The sequence below is a fragment of the Orcinus orca genome, chromosome 2 (genome assembly GCF_937001465.1).
Source record: "Orcinus orca chromosome 2, mOrcOrc1.1, whole genome shotgun sequence".
Classification (NCBI taxonomy): domain Eukaryota; kingdom Metazoa; phylum Chordata; class Mammalia; order Artiodactyla; family Delphinidae; genus Orcinus; species Orcinus orca.
Genome location: NC_064560.1, coordinates 83,472,322 through 83,488,457, shown reverse-complemented (window position 1 = coordinate 83,488,457; position 16,136 = coordinate 83,472,322). Strand labels below are relative to the sequence as shown.

At 48.1% G+C, this 16,136-nt stretch overlaps 1 protein-coding gene and 1 long non-coding RNA gene across 4 annotated transcripts in view; both read right to left on the bottom strand.

Annotated features, from left to right (window-relative positions):
• Window positions 1-7,138: 7,138 nt before the first annotated feature.
• LOC125963649 (uncharacterized) lies at window positions 7,139-10,364 on the bottom strand. The gene is made up of 2 exons (XR_007475884.1): window positions 8,931-10,364; window positions 7,139-7,800 (listed from the first exon to the last, which is right to left on the bottom strand). It is a non-coding gene; the product is annotated as an uncharacterized LOC125963649 (long non-coding RNA).
• A 3,558-nt stretch (window positions 10,365-13,922) lies between these two features.
• Window positions 13,923-16,136, bottom strand: part of PSTPIP1 (proline-serine-threonine phosphatase interacting protein 1) — a 41,185-nt gene continuing 38,971 nt past the window's right edge. For 2 of the 3 annotated variants that reach the window (XM_004276345.4, XM_049706612.1), the window contains exons 13-15: window positions 15,529-15,584; window positions 15,201-15,334; window positions 13,923-14,228 (exon numbers count right to left, since the gene is read on the bottom strand). In XM_004276345.4, coding sequence (XP_004276393.1) covers window positions 14,097-14,228; window positions 15,201-15,334; window positions 15,529-15,584 — 322 coding nt within the window. In that variant the 3' untranslated portion in view covers window positions 13,923-14,096. The remainder of the gene's footprint in view (window positions 14,229-15,200; window positions 15,335-15,528; window positions 15,585-16,136) is intronic. The other variant, XM_049706613.1, reaches the window with a different exon arrangement.

The window sequence follows — 16,136 nt, the reverse complement described above, 5'->3', positions numbered from 1 at the left end:
TGGGAGAGGGTATACAGGAATGTGAAATGGGATGGAAAGTGCAGGGAGCTACAAGTAACTCATTGTGCCTGGGGCTTAAAATAAAACGAAAAGAAGTTAAATTGGCAAAGCCCAGGTCCTCTAGGGTCTTATATGACATCCTGTGGAAGTCAGATTTTACTTGAAGGTAGAAGCAGCCATGTGTGAACGTGGTAGTGGTGCAGGCGGACCTGTCATAGGCGTCCCTGTAGCTGTGGGGATGGGCTAAAGGGGCCATGCGAGGCCTCAGTGAGGTGGATGTAGTAGTTTAGGAGAGAGCTCGAGGGCTCTTTGGAGTGGCGCCCTGTTGGTGGAGATGGTGTGGGGCGTGGACTCAGGAGGAATTAGGAGTCACGGAGAATGGCAGAATTTGATCACTGATTGGCCATGGGGCAGAGAGAAGGGAGAGGAAGGAAGGAATCTAGGATGAGTCCCAGGTTTCTGGCTCAGTCAACTGGGGAAGCAGAATTGTTGCAGAGATATGGAGCCAGTAAGGACCACATCTAGGGACATGAGTTCATGTTCAGTTTTGGATCCATCAGTGTTGAGATGCCTAAATATTGTGCAAATCTGTCCTGCCTGAAAATGGAGATGATGTGAGAAAGGAGAGGAGTAAAAACTAACTTCTGTTCACAAAGTAGAAGTTAACCAAAACATGCCTGATTTTAGAGAACTGTAGGAAATTTGCTATGTTCTCTTGACCCATCGCATCTCTTGTTCCTACCCATTGCACGTTGGGCAAGAATGTTTTGCTTGTCTTTGTGGCCTTTGACTACCACCTTCCCCATTCTCCAGTCCTGTCTCTCCCCAACCTTGCTTCCAGTTTTCCATATGTAGCATTCTATGGCTACCCTATCACAGGTTGGAGCTGAGCTGAGCAATAGCTGGACTGTGATTGTTGGTTGCCCTCAGCTCTTTCTGCGTTGACCTACCTAGCTGAGCCTCCACGGTAGGAAAATGCTTTGGGAAAATACGCCAGTTGGTAACCCACTCCTTGAACTTGCCCAAGAGGCTAATTCCACACCGCTGTCCTTCACTCATTCCCTGGCTTGCCTGATGAGAGAGAGCAGCATCCTCTCCTGTGCTCTGTCAGTTGGACCCAGATCGACCATGCTAACAGTGCAACCAAAAAGACAAGGGGAGATGGTAGCTCTGGGGCCATTTAAACCATTCTAATTCCTGCCAGCTTTAAATTGTGCTTAATACCTGTCATAGTCATGGAAATGCCTTTTTCCTTTGGAACCTCTGGATGGGTGATCTCTCCATGTTGACCAGAGCCATACAAATTCACCTTCTACCTGCTTCAGGGTCTTCAGGGTCTCTGCCATACCACACGATGCTGAGACTAGGAGTTTGTGTTACCCTGAGACCCTAATCCCCAGGGCTATTCTCTAGAGCAGGGGTCCCCAACCCCTGGGCCACGGACCAGTAGCGGTCCATGGCCTGTTAGGAACCAGGCCGCACAGCAGGAGGTGAGCCGCAGGCAAGTGAACGAAGCTTCATCTGTATTTACAGACGCTCCCCATCGCTAGCATTACCGCCTGAGCTCCACCTCTTGTCAGATCAGCGCGGCATTAGATTCTCATAGGAGTGCGAACCCTCCTGTGAGCTGCACATGCAAGGGATGTAGGCTGCGTGCTCCTTATGAGAATCTAATGCCTGATGATCTGAGATGGAGCTGAGACGGTGATGCTAGCGGCTGCAAGTACAGGTTATCATTAGCAGAGAGGTTTGACTGCACAGAGACCATAATAAATTAATTGCCTGCAGACTTATGTCAAAACCCTATCAGTGAGTGGCAAGTGAAAACAAGCTCAGGGCTCCCGCTGATTCTGCATTTTGGTGAGTTGTATAATTATTTCATTATATATTACAATGTAATAATAATAGAAATAAAGTGTACAGTAAATGTAATGCGCTTGAATCATCCTGAAACCATTCCCCTCCGCCCCCGGTCCATGGAAAAATTATCTTGCACAAAAGTGGTCCCTGGTGCCACAAAGGTTGGGGACTGCTGCTCTGGAGGGCAAAAGAGCCACTTTTTATGTCTGAATTTAATGAGTGAGCTCCCCCACTGCACCAGTATTTCCCACCCTTGTCTGCACATTGGAATCACCCAGGGAACTTGGAGAATACAGATGCCTGGGTCCCAGAGCTTCGGAAGTGGCTTGGGGTGTCCAGAGTGCAGTGAAGGCTGAGAACTACTGCTGTAACCTGTTGCCTTTTTTTTAAAGTTAATTTTATTTGGAAATGCGGAGTTACAAAAGAGTTGCAGGAATAAGAATTGTACATACGAGGCCCAAATATCCTTTACTTAGATCCACTGAGTGACATTTACCCCATTTCATTTGTCATTTGTATTCTTGCATATGCTCTCTCTCTGCGCATGCATCATGGCCCTTTAACTCTAATACTTCAGCGGGTATTCCCTAAGAATAAAGATACTCTGTAACAACCCCAATACAGTTATCAAATTCAGTACATTTAACACTGATAAAATAGTTTAAAATACGATTCACATTCTAATTGATCTCATAATGTCCTTTGTAGAACCTCACCCCCACCCAGTTCTAGATCTGGTCTAAGATCAAGTATTATAGGTAGTTGTCATGTCTCTTTGGTCTCCTTTAATCTGGAGCATTTCCATAGTTTTGTCACTTATGACATTGACATTTTGGAAGAATACAGTTTCTCCTTTTAAATGATGCCGCTCATTTTGGGTTTATCCGATGTTTCCTCTTGATTAGATTAGATTGAGTTTTGCATTCCAGGTGGCTGGAACACTACGTCATATGTCCTCTCAGGAAGCACAATGTCATCTGCCCCTCAGTGGTGATCTTAATTTTGATCACCTGGTGTATCATTCAGAGTCCAGTGAGGGGGGAAAAAGTAAATAGGAAAACTTTAATATAAATAATTGTTAACTGAGTAAGAGGTAGTTAATGACTAAAAGGGAAAGAAGAGAGCTCTAAAGCGTCTGAATAGAAAACAGCTACCACACCGAGGATCAAGGGACGAGAAGACAAGGAAGGAACTTAGAACCTCAGAGGAGGGCCCTGTAAGCCTGACCAACAGGAACATGCTGCCTGCCCTGTTCTGCAGAATCAACTCCCTGGAGGTGCCTGCCGAGACATGAGAGCAAAGAACAATCGCTGTGGAGGATGCTGCTGGGATCCAGGCCAGACTGAAACACTAATGGTCTCTTCCAGCCCTGCTTTCCCCTTCAGAGGCCCCTGTTGGCCAGCTGGCGAAGAGAAATGTAGTTTGCAGAGTCCCAGCTTCAGTGTGGCAAGGAAGGGAAAGGAAGGCAAGTTTGGAGCTAAGAGGCAACAAATTCATACCTAGCACACCGGGACAGGATGTTTTCCACTTTCTCTATGGTATAGTTATTGTTTTTCCCCTTCCAACTCAAGCAATCTCTGGAGGTATAAGACCATGTAAATATTCTGCTCGTCACCAAACTTCTGCCTAGATTTAGCAAATAGTGCTGACTCTGGTCTGATTCAATCTTTCCTATGATGATTGTTGTTTTAGATTCCATCTTAAAATGATGATTGTGAAATACTGTTTTTCCAATTCAGCAGTCCTTCCTCATTTACCAGTCTGCCCTCCCTCTCTCTTCCCCAATTATTTATTTTTATATATCTTATTTATATTCATTGTGAACTGATGGATTCTCCTTTTTTCAATGGTCTGTAATTCATTATTGTCCTTTTGTTTTTTGTTTTGTTTTTGGTTCTTAAATAGTTCCATATGTGACCAGTGGGAGCCCCTTTAAGTTGTCTCCTACATCCCAACATTTTTTTTAACACTTCTATTATTTCTGACATAACGAGATGTTCCAGATTCATCTTGTACCCACCTCCCCTCAGCCCTGGAATCATTGTTTCTCCAAGGAGCCCTGGTCCCTGGCTCTAGCTGTACTCATCACTACAGGGGTGTCTTTGCTTCTCATTCTATCAGAGTTATCTTACTGCCTTTTAAAAGTTGTTCCGAATTTTTTTAACAAAAGTAATAGTGCTTTAAAAAATGTAAACCATACAGACACCTATAAGGAAAATGTGCCCACAGGTAAGCAAGTTTAGCAGTGATATGTACCCTTCTAAACTGTTTTCTCTACATATGCAAAAATAGACTTGGGGGGCTTCCCTGGTGGTGCAGTGGTTGAGAGTCTGCCTGCCGATACAGGGGACCACGGGTTCGTGCCCCGGTCCGGGAAGATCCCACATGCCGTGGAGCAGCTGGGCCCGTGAGCCATGGCCGCTGGGCCTGCGCGTCCGGAGCCTGTGCCCCGCAACGGGAGAGGCCACAGCAGTGAGAGAGGCCTGCGTACCGCAAAAAAAAAAGCAAAAAACCCAGACTTGGTCATGGTTTGTGGTTTTGCTTTTTGCTATTATATGAATTCTATTCTATAGGTGCTCTTTTTTTCTTCTCAGCAAAATGTTACTATTACCTGTATCAGTCTGTAGAATTTGTTCTTGCATTTTGTTAGCTGCATAGATATAATAATAGTATGATTAACCAATGTACAGTGGACAGGCACTCGTTGATTCCAGCCTCACCGCAGTGAACACCTTCGTACACACGCTGTCAGGCATTTAGAATGTTTTTTTTATTTTAAAAAACTTTATTGAGGTGAAATTCACACAGCATAAAGTTAACATTTTAAAGTGAACAACAACTCGGTGGCATTTAGTACGTTCACAGTATTGTGCAGCCACCCCCTCTATCTAGTTCCGAAGCATTTTCATTACCCTGTGTTCTACATCTTTGTGTGGACTCAAGGATAGATTCTTAGTAGTGGTTTACTTTGTACTTTTAGATACATCCAGTTACCCTCAGAAAAGTTATACCAGTTTATATTCCCACTAGCAGTATATGAAATTCTGCATTTTCCTACAGCCTTGTTGATACTTTGGGTATTGGAAGATTGTATGTTTCTAGAAATTTGTCTATTTCTTCTAGGTTGTCCAATTTGTTGTCATATAACTATTCATAGTATTCTCTTACGATTTTTTGTATCTCTGTGATTTTGGGGGTTATTTATCCTTTTTCATTTCTTACTTTGTTTGAGTCCTCTCTCTTTTTTTCTTGATGAGCCTGACTAAAGGTTTTTCAATTATGTTTATCTTTTCAAAAAACCGGCTCTTGGTTTCATTGATCATTTCTGATGCTCGTTTGTTATGTTTTGGTCTCTATTTTATTTATTTCCTCTCTGATCTTTATTAGGCCCTTCCTGCTGCCGACTTTGGGCTTTCTTTATTCTTTTTCTAATTTATTTGGATGGTTGGTTAGGTTAGAAACAAGTTTTTTCTTGTTTCTTGAGGAAGGCCTGTATCATTATTAACTTCCCTCTTAGAACTGCTTTTGCTGCATCGCATGGATTTTGGAAAGTTGTTTCCATTTTCATTTGTCTCAAAGCATTTTCTGATTGTCTCTTTGATTTCTTCTTTGACCCATTGTATTTTTAGTAGCATGTTGCTTAGTCTCCATGTGTTTGTGCTTTTCCCGTTTTTCTTCCCGTAATTGATTTCTAGTTTCAGACTGTTATGGTTGGAAAAAAATGCTTGATGTAATTTCTATCCTCTTAAATTTGTTGAGACTTGTTTTGTGATCTGTCCTGGAAAACATTCCATGTGTACTTGAAAAGAATGTGTATTCTGCTTTTTTTGGATGTAGGGTCCTGTAGCTATCTATTAAGTCCAACTGGTCTAATGTGTTACGACCACTCTTTCCTTACTGATTTTCTGTGTGGATGATCTCTCCATTGATGTAAGTGGGGTCTTAAAGTCCCCTACTATTATTGTATTATTGTCAATTTCTCCTTTTATGTCTGTTAATATTTGCTTTATGTATTTAGGTGCTCCTGTAATAGGTGCATATATGTTAATGAGTGTTATATCCTCTTGTATTGATCCCTTTATCATTATATAGAGTCCTTCTTTGTCTTTTGTTACAGACTTTGTTTTAAAGTCTGTTTTGTCTGATATGAGTATTGCTACCTCTGCTTTCTTGTCATTTCCATTTGCATGAAATATCTTTTTCCATTTCCTCACTTACAGTCTTTGTGTGTCTTTAGCTCTGAAGGGAGTCTCTTATAAGCAGGATATAGTTGAGTTTTGTATTTTCGTCCAGTCAGCCACTCTATGTATTTTGACTGGAGCATTTAGTCCATTGACATTTAAAGTGATTATTGGTAGGTATGTACTTACTGCCATTTTATTACTTGTTTTTGTAGCTCTTCTGTGTTCTTTTAGTCTCTTCCCTTGTGATTTGATGACCTTCTTTACTGGTATGCTTGTGTGCCTTTCTCTCTAGTTTTTGTGTGTCTATTTTAGGGTTTTGATTCGTGGTTACCATGGGGTTTATATATGCTGATCTATAACTATATCTGCCTATTTCAAACAGGTAGTCATTTACATTCAAACACATTCCAAAAGGTGTATATTTTCTACTCTCCTTCTCCATATTTTGTTTTTGATGTCCTGTTTTGCATCTTCGTGTTTATCCCTTTACTGATTGTTGTAGTTATAGTTGTTTTTACAATTTTTTTGTTTGTTTTTTTGTTTGTTTGTTTTGTTTGGTTAATCCTCAGCCTTTACTATATATTTGCTTTTACTAGTGGGATTTCTCCTTTCCTGTAGATACTTCTTGTTATAGCCTCTTCCTTTACACTTAGGGAAGACCATTTAACATTTCTTTTAGGGTTGGTTTAGTATTGATGAATTCTTAGTTTCTGCTTGTCTGACAAGTTCTTTCTCTCTCCTTCAATTCTAAATGATTATTTTGCTGGGTATGTGAGGTTGCAGATTTTTCCCTTTTTCGGCGCCTTTTTTTTTTTTTTGCGGTACACGGGCCTCTCACTGCTGTGGCCTCTCCCGTTGCGGAGCACAGGCTCCGGACGTGCAGGCTCAGCGGCCATGGCTTATGGGCCTAGCTGCTCCACGGCATGTGGGATCTTCCCGGACCGGGGCACGAACCCGTGTCCCCTGCATCGGCAGGCGGACTCTCAACCACTGCGCCACCAGGGAAGCCCTTTTTTGGCGCTTTGAATATTTAATCCCGTCTGGTCTGCAAGCTTTCTATAGAAAAATAAGCTGATAGCCTTATGGGGGTTCCCTTGTATATGACTCTTTATTTTTCTCTGTTGCCTTTAGAATTTTCTCTTTAACTTTTGCCATTTTAATCATGATATGTTTTGGTGTGGGTTTGTTTGGGTTCATCTTGTTTGGGACCCTCTGGGCTTCCTATATCTGGATATCTGTTTCCTTCTTCAGGTTTGGAAAGTTTTCATACATAATTTCATCAAATACCTTTTTGACCTTTTTCTTTCTCTCTTCTTCAGCGACCCCTGTAACGTGAATGTCGGTATGATTGATACTGTCTCAGAGATGCCTTAAACTGTTCTCATTTTTTACTGTTTTTTTTTTTTTTTTGCTGTTCTGATTGGGTGATTTCCATTATTCTCTCTTGCAGATCACTTTCACATTCTTCTGTTTCACCTAATCTGCTGTTAATTCCTTCTAGTGTGTTATTCATTTCTGTTATTGCTTTCTTCAGTACTGACTGGTTCTTTTTTATATTTTCTAGTTCTATAAAATTCCCACTGTGTTTATGTATTCTTTTTGCTAATTCAGTTAGCATTCTTATTACTAATGCTTTGAACTCTTTATCTGGTAAATTGTTTATTTCTGTTTCATTAGTTGTTTTTTTCAGAGGTTTTCGCTTGCTCTTCCAATTGAAACAAACTCCTCTGTCTTCTCATTTTAACTTTCTCTGTCTCTGTGAAATTAGGTGAAACAGTTACCTACTGCAGTCTTGAAAAGGGGTATCCTTGTGTGGGAGCAACCCTATACAGTCTGCACATGCCCAGTGGCTTTGGTGGGGAAGCTAGATCTGACGTGAACACAAGTCACATCTTTCTCCAGGGCATGCTGGCAGCTGTCACCTTGGTAGAAGGTGGGACTGCAGAGAGAGGGGCTAGGGCCAGAGCCAGGTGTGAGAGGTGATGTCCCTTATTCTCAATGGCTGTCACCATGCTATTAGGGGCAGGTTGGGCCTCAAGTTGCTGGAGCAGAAGTTCTGAGGGTCAGGTCCGAGCTAGCTCTGTTCCCTTTAAAGTGTGTGCCCTCTGATGCCATCGCTGGCACACTCACCCCAGAGCGGAGCAGTGCTGTCGCAGGCTGCGGCAGTTTGGCCACACTCAGGGATCTAGACTGCTTCTGACGTGCTGCCTGTGTAAGCAACAGTAATGGCTGCCTCTCCCCTGTTCAGATGCTGCTCCACATCTGAGCCTCCTTTGTCTCTTCACTCAGCCACTGCTGTGCTCACCCTGGTGTGCAGCTGCACCTTAGAGCAAGTGGGGCGTGTGTGGGCACTCGGTGTGGGTCGGGCCTGGGCTGTGGAGGTCTGGCCATAGTCAGCAGACAGCTTCTGAATGGGCTGCCTGTGTAAGCGCCAGTCATGGCTGCCCCGCCCTACTTAGACACTGCTCTGGGTCTGGGCTACCTTTGTGCCTCACAGACGAGCTTTACTCTTGGCCAAGACAGCCCTTGCCCCAGTGTGGAGCTGCTTTTTGGAACAAGTGAGGCCAGAGCTGTTGCTCGGCTCAGGCTGGGTGCATGCCAGGGCAGTGGTGGGAAACTGGTCAGAGACCTGTGTAGTTTCAATCTGCCCTGTTTCAAGAGTAAGCAAGTCTGTGCTTGTTCCTCATGAGTCGAGTCCAGGCTTCCCCCAGCCCTTCTGTTAGTGCCATCGGCCCTCCAGCCAACCAAGGGATCTCATCTTCCTGGGGCACCCAATATGTGGCTGGAACCGCTCACTCCACAGGAAGGATCTCTGCCCATGTAATCTCCGTGCTCGTTTGAGTCCCCTCCCAAGGGCACAGGTCCCAACCTGATCACTTCTCTTACCTTCCTGCCTGATTCTTTGTGCATCTTTCTTACAGCCTTGGTTGCACAGGAGTCTTTCTGCCTGTCTCCAGTTAGTTTTCAGTGAGCATTGTTCCACATGTAGATGTATTTGTGCTGTGTTCACTGGGGGAGGTGAGTCCCCCATCCTACTCCACCATCTTGATCTGTTTTTGACACTTTGGATATTATCAGCCTTTGCCTTTTCTTCCCATCCAGTAGATGAAAATATGTATGTCTTTGACTCTTAGCTAGGACTCTTAAAGCTGTTTCAGCCATTTGTATCTCCTGGATTTCCAGTTTGTATCATCTGCCCAGTTTGATAGGTTTTTTTTTGTTTTTTGTTTTTTTGTTTTTTTGCGGTATGCGGCCCTCTCACTGTTGTGGCCTCTCCCGTTGCGGAGCACAGGCTCCGGACGCACAGGCTCAGCGGCCATGGCTCACGGGCCCAGCCGCTCTGCGGCATGTGGGATCTTCCCGGACCGGGGCATGAACCCGTGTCCCCTGCATCGGCAGGCGGACTCTCAACCACTGCGCCACCAGGGAAGTCCTGATAGGTTGTTTTTGTTTTTCTTATAGATTTGAACAGAGTTAAGTTTACTTGGGAAACTTTTCTGTGAAACTCAATGTCTATTGCTACTGTGAATGGGATAATGTTGCTGATACATTTGCTAATTGGTTATTGTTGGTGCGTAGGAGCCCCTACTTTTTGGGTACTTGATCTTATATGCAGCATCCTTGCAGTTCTTGAAAATAATTTGCATGTTCTGTGTGGTTCTTTATTGCAGTGTCCCTGAGATTTCCTGAGGGTACTGTGCAGTACCTTGCAGAAATTTTCTGAGTTTACCTACTGAATACCTTTGTGCTGAGTACATGGCTAGTCGTGGGGGAAATTAACTCATACACAGGTCCTGGTCTCTTGAGTTTATCCACTGAAAGTAAAATAGATACAGAAGTTATAATAGGATAGAAAAGAGACTTGTTTATGTTTGTATCCCCAGCACCATAGTGGGACCCTCAGTGTCTGAAATGTCACTGTGGTGCCATAAGAAGATGGTTTTCAAACTTTCTTTTTTCAGCTGAAGAACCCATTAGCTAGAGAAGTTCTCAGTGTTCGAAATATTTATGCTCAATCTCAGCTGGCAGAGAATTGGATTCAGTTCATCTAAGGTGTGACCAAAGCATCAACATTTAAAAAAAACTTGTTAGGTGATTCCATTGAGCAGCCAGGGATGAGAACCACAGGTGGTCCAATAGGTAAACTCTACAAGTAGAGCTTGAAATGGAGTGGGAGCGCCGCTTCTCCTCCCTTTGGCCCCTGCTAGGGCTTTGTAGAGCACAGTTTGAAAGCCACATCCCTGTGGTCTTGAGAATCCTGTGAGGGTGCTGAGGATGGGGTGCCCACTTGCTGGTGGTGACCTTGTTCTGGGCTTGTGCTGCTGCCTATATGATAGGCAGATATTCTGGTTCAGCCAGACGGAGCCTAACAGCTACCCCTGTGCTGAGGTTGCCAGGCCTGAGAATAGCTGTGGGAAGGTGGTTGGAGTTAAGTGTTAGACCCCAGTGGTGCATGTGTCCAGTTCGGTCAAATAGTGCATTGCTTCTCCTTTCCTCCTTGTCACCTTTGGGAAGGAATTACTGACATAACCAACACTCTCCAGAGGGCACGTTAAGTGAGGATGCTGTACCAAGCGCAAAGCTACTGTTGATTATAGCCAAGATTTGCTTTTAATTAGCGCTTATATCTAATTTTGAACTTTACAAGGATAGCAACTTACACAGGGGCTTATTGCACCCATCTTACTGATGATGATACTGAGGTCCAGAGAAGTTGTACCTTGCCTAAGACCACACAAGGAAGCATGAGCATGGATTCAGACCCTGATAGTCTGACTTCAGAGGCCATGCTTTTCCTCCTGCTCCATTCTGGCTTTGAGCAGCCCTCTGTCAAGAAGTGGGCCGCCGTTATTTATACACCCAATTACACACACACCAACAACCTCTTTATCTGTCACCATCTCCTCTGCTGGGAAGGCTGTCTGTCCAGCTGAGGTTGTGACCTGGTGCACAGAGATTGGAGAAGGCTGCAGAGGCAATGAATCTGACTTAGATTCATTCGTGGGTTTCTTTTTTCCTGGTATAAATTGTGACCCCAGAGTTGCTTTCAGTTCTATTCTCTGGCTGCCTAAATGACCGGAGTGCAGGCTCTGTTATCTAACATTCATTACCCATCACCCTCCAGGACTGTAGACACTGCGGCACCTGTCAGAGATGATGATAAATATCTAGGCCAAAGGTTTTTAAAAAAATCTTTGCAGTTGAATGGAATGCTCAATCAAGATGACAAGGTATTTTCAAGGAATAAATAAAGCACTGATAACCTAACTTTCTCCTCTTTTCTTTCCTCTTGGCTGCCCATATATGACCTGATGCCAGTGGTCAGTCTACTTGGCTGTCCTGCCTCTTCTGGGCCTTTGCTCAGACTTTGTCCCTGCTGCTACCCCTCCTCCACCTTCTAGTCCACCTGGGAAGGGAAATTGCTTCTCATCTCCTTCCTTTCCACTCTTTCCATTCCTGGCTCACATCCTGTAAGTTACCAAGTCCTGTTGATCTATTTCCCTCGTTCTTCCAGAATTGCTCTCCAGCCCAGTTGCCACTTCCTGGAGAAGCCACCATCATCTCTGTGTTGGACAGCCTGCACCTGGTCTCCCGGTCCTACTCTTGCCCTACTCACTGTCTACCTTGTATCAGAGGGGCAATAGTGTCTCTGTACTACTTCTGGGGTGCCAGCACCCCCTTATCTTAGTACCCCCCCCCATTTTCAAATACAGTGTCAGTCACACAGAAGTCATCAAAATACCTTGCTTGATTGAATTACTTCTGACAGCTCTCATATCTGGCTGTCCTGGGCAATGTTTCTGGCCCAGGCAAGCATTTGTGTAAGCAGGGCTTTAGTCACTGACTTCTCTCTCTCTCCTTCAGGGAGCATAAAACCAAGCACAAGTTTACATTTTTCTTTCCAAACATCCCTATTTATAAACCTCAGATGTGTCAGGGACCGGTATGGTCATTTGGTCAGTTCACTTGTACAATATGCTTTATAAAAGACAATTTATTTACATTTCAGGAAGGATTTAAGCCTCAGTCTGATTTTTTTCAGCGGCCCAAAGCCCTTTCCCACCCCGTCTGCCATACACCCTCTGGCGGAAGCAGTGGTGGAGTGGCATCTAGCAGAGGGTAGTTGGAGCCGTGCTTCCAGGACCCTACCCTGCACCCAGGGGCTGCCCTGTGCCTTTTCACCTCTGCCTGGCCCCAGCATGAATAACACTGGGTGGAAACAACCCTTTCATGCTTTGTAGACTTTCGAGGTGTTCTCACACCTGAGTCTGAGGTCAGAGGCCACAGTCCGGCCATCCCCCTCCTTGACCAGGTGTCACGTTTGCTTAATCAAACCCACTTTTTTGCTTAAGTGATGAAGATAAGGGCATAAAGATGGACGTCTGCAATAAACAGAGGAACAGCCCTCTTTACCAGCCCCTCCTGGTCATCTTCCTAGGGCAGAGCTTGGTCAAAGCCCTCATTTTTGCTACTGTGGCATCTGATGTTTGCCTGAGCACGTGGAATGTTCCTCCGTTTGGCTGCCAGGTGGACGGCTGGCCAGGCAGAGCCAGGACCGGTGGGAAGCCACAGGTCCACGGCAGGCTTCCGTGGGTGCCATGAGCTCCCAGTCACAGAGATGTTGAAGCTGACAGGAGTGCCTGGTGCCCAGTCGTGCAGGAGGTCAGATTAGATTCCCCCAGAGTCTCTTCTAGTTCTAAATCCTGGAGAATTCAGTGATGCCCCTCGCTCCCTCCTCTGTCCCTGCCCATTGTGAGGCTGTCATCACAAGGAGCAGGAGCAGAAAGGAACCCCCTCTTTCCTTTCCTGGAACAGCTTCCCCTTTTCCTTGGCTTATCTTGGTCACTTGTTCCCAGAAGCCTCAGGACTGCTTGGCACATCAGGACGTTTCCTGTACTGCCACCAGCTTTCTGGTCTATCTGTTCCCCTCCACCAGGTCAAGGGCCCCTTGAGTAAAGCCAGTGTCTGAGGCATTCCTCCTCTTGTGCTCACAGTGGGTGGGCCACAAAGGTTAATGAACGAGCAAGCGAAGTGATGAAGTCCCAGGGAAGGTGGTCTATGGGGATAGTAACAGGCTCACTCAAGGTGTGCCCGGTGGAGGAGGCCCCCCCGGCATGTCTGGCCCTGAGTCGGGGCGGGCTGCTGGCCTGCTGTGCCGGCAGAGTGTTGGGGCTCCCACAGGCGAGCGCTGGGGAGGCCTAGGACTGCGGAGCGGCCGGTTCCCACTGGCTCTCCCCCCGCAGTCACTCCCCAGGCCCTTGGCGTGGCTGGAGCAGGGCCGTGGCAGGCCTTGGGCAGCAGTAGAAGTTACGTTTCTGGGGCCAAAAAGACAAAGGCCGGAGAGCACCAAGAGCGGAAGAAGAGCTTGGCCACCTCTGTGCCCAGGTCAGCCCGCATAGACTCCAGGCCTGCCTAAGCGACCATGCCACAGCCCCTCCGCCTCGGCAGACCTGTCAGCTGTTTCCTGCCTGGAACTAAGCTTGGCTCATCCCCAGAACGTTCCAGGTGTCCCTCCTCCCTGTGCTCACACACCTGCCCTGTCCTGCTGCTCTTGCCTTCCCTGTGTTCTGTCTGCTGCTGCCCTGCTCTAGTCCCTCTGCCCCAGGAAGCCTGGTCTCCCCATCCCAGCTGTCCCAAGCGTCTCCTTGCCCCTACCCCCGTCCTCCCTGACCGCTGCGGCCTTCTCCCATTGCCCGCTGTGAATATGTCTCCGTGGCAGTTCCCCGGGACCCAGGGCTAGGGTACCTCCCCATCCCCAGCAGACCAGGGACAGACCCGAGCTGGGGCCTCAGTGACAACACTGCAGGTGGGGAGCTCTGCTCTCCTGGGCTTCTCCCCTCCTTTGCCTCCTCCGAATTGAGCACTTGGACACGGGTGCAAGGAGGAAAAAGAGCGCTCCTTTATTCCCTGTGGGAAGGACTGCTCGGGAGCAGCCGGTACCTTTCCTGAGGGTAGGCTCTGTCTTGAGGCCCCTGCGAGGCCAGGGCAGTGGTGGGGGCACTGCTGGCCCCGTGGACAGGACAGATCCAGGCGGGGGCTACTGCCCCTTCCTTAAAGCTTCTCCAGGTAGGAGCCAGGGACAAAGCCACGCTGCCCGTTCCGTTGCACTGTCCACCAGCCATCCTCCCCTTCCTGGATGACCTCCAGGATGTCCCCCGCAGAGATGTTCAGCTCGTCGGAATTCTGGGCAAGAGAATGAAAACGCATCTGGCTGAAGTGGGCCTGCTGGGAGGGCCTTTGGTCAGGCGTTCCCCCAACCCCAGGCAGTAAATGCCAGCCTGTCTCCCAGATGGGCTGTCAGCTGAGACATGCTGGCCTCCTGGGGCTGCAAGACACGGCCACTCTGGGCTAAGGCAGCCCTGGAGACATAGGGTGTGGGGTGCCTCGTGGGGCTCAGCCTCTTGTCCCCTCTGGTTTGTCATTGTGGGCCTCCCACACAACCTGGGGCTTCTTCCCCTGCTTCACCTCCCTGCCGCTCCCTTCTTCCCCTCCCTGCTTCAGACGCTGCAACCTAGCAAGTCAGGTGTGTTTGCCACGCCCGCACCTCTGCTAGCCCTTGCCATACAGGCACACCATCATTCTCCTGGGCTGTCTCCCTGTCCAGGGACCAGGCTTCGGGAGTCAGTGCAGCCCGCCGAGCCCTGAGGAGATGCTTGGCCTCAGTCCCAGTGGATCTGGAGTCCAGCTCTGTACTCCCTCACCTCAAACTGGGAGCAGATTAGACTCTTTGGGGATCTGGGCACAGCTGCCCTGTGGCTCCTTTACTCATCCTCCCCTTGTGGGCTTCAGAAAATCAACCCCGGCACAGCTGAGGGCCTCGTTCCGACCATGGCTTGTTCTGGGCGCCCGTGGTCACGGAGAACAAGGCCCTCACCTGTGGGTGCAGAGCCTGATCCTCAGACCACTTCCTCAGATAGCTGCAGCTCTGCCAGCTGCTGCACACGTGCACACCTGCCTGTATACCGCATGTTCTTGTGACCAAGGCCCTCGTGCCGTTCATCAGCTTTCACTCAGCACGTCTGCACTGGGCCCCTCCCAAAGGCCAGGTGCTGTTCTAAGGGCACCCACCCCAGCCCACTCAGTGCATGTGCCTACGTGTGAGCACACCCTTGGGCATGCTGGTGCCCTCCCAAGGAGGGGAGGGCGGGGCCTCACCTGGGCTGTGTAGTCATAGAGCGCCCTGTAATCCTGGGCTGGCAGGGTGTGGGGTCCTGGCGCCTCCTGCACAGCGATGGCAGCATAGACACCCTCATTCCGATCAGAGGTGGGAGTCAGGGTCTCTGTGGAGGCTGAGAGCAGGGTGAGGCTGGCACCCGCCCCTTACAAAGAACAGTGGTCCCTGGAGGCCCCCCCGACGTGGAGCTTCCCCAGACTTGGCCCAGCCTCTTCCCAACCCCCAACCTCCCAGCTGTTGGAAGGCCCATCTGTGCCAAGTAGGCATCCTCCCCTTCACCCCAGGTTGACAGTTGTCACCCCCAATTACCTGCAGAAGCTGCTGACGATGTTGTTTTGGGACTTCCATGCAGCAGCCCAGAGAACCTGGGGACAGGGAGGAAAGCAGGTGAGTCAGGGTGGGATGGGGGGAGTAGATGAGGCAGGGAGCCCACAGGGCTCCAGGGCTGGGGTTGCCCCTAGCCTCCAGGCACAGATATGATTTATGGGGTGCCCCTCACCATGAGGACTCCCTAAAGAGTGGTCCAGTGGCTCTTGCCCAGCCGCACTCTCTCAGTCCCTCACCCTGTAGACGTCTTCTCAGTACCTGCTCCCTGCAGGGCCTAAATGGGGGCTCTAAGACCTCTGTGCTCCAGGGCCCAGGCCCTACACCCACCAGGCCCCTGCTCCAGCCTCCCCCATGGGCAAAGGAGCTGCCCCCTAGAGCTTGGCCCACTCACACCTCGCTAGGACCTTCACCAGCCTGGGCAGCCCAGCCGCTCCCCGACCACACAAAGTGAGGTCCAGGAGGCAGTGCTAGGCTAATTCACCCCTTCCCTCGTGCCTGGCTCAGACCTGGACTGAGCTGGACTCATGGAAGTTTGTTGAATAAAAGAGAGAAAAAAAAGGCAAGAATCAAGAGGCAGAGGCAGACACTGG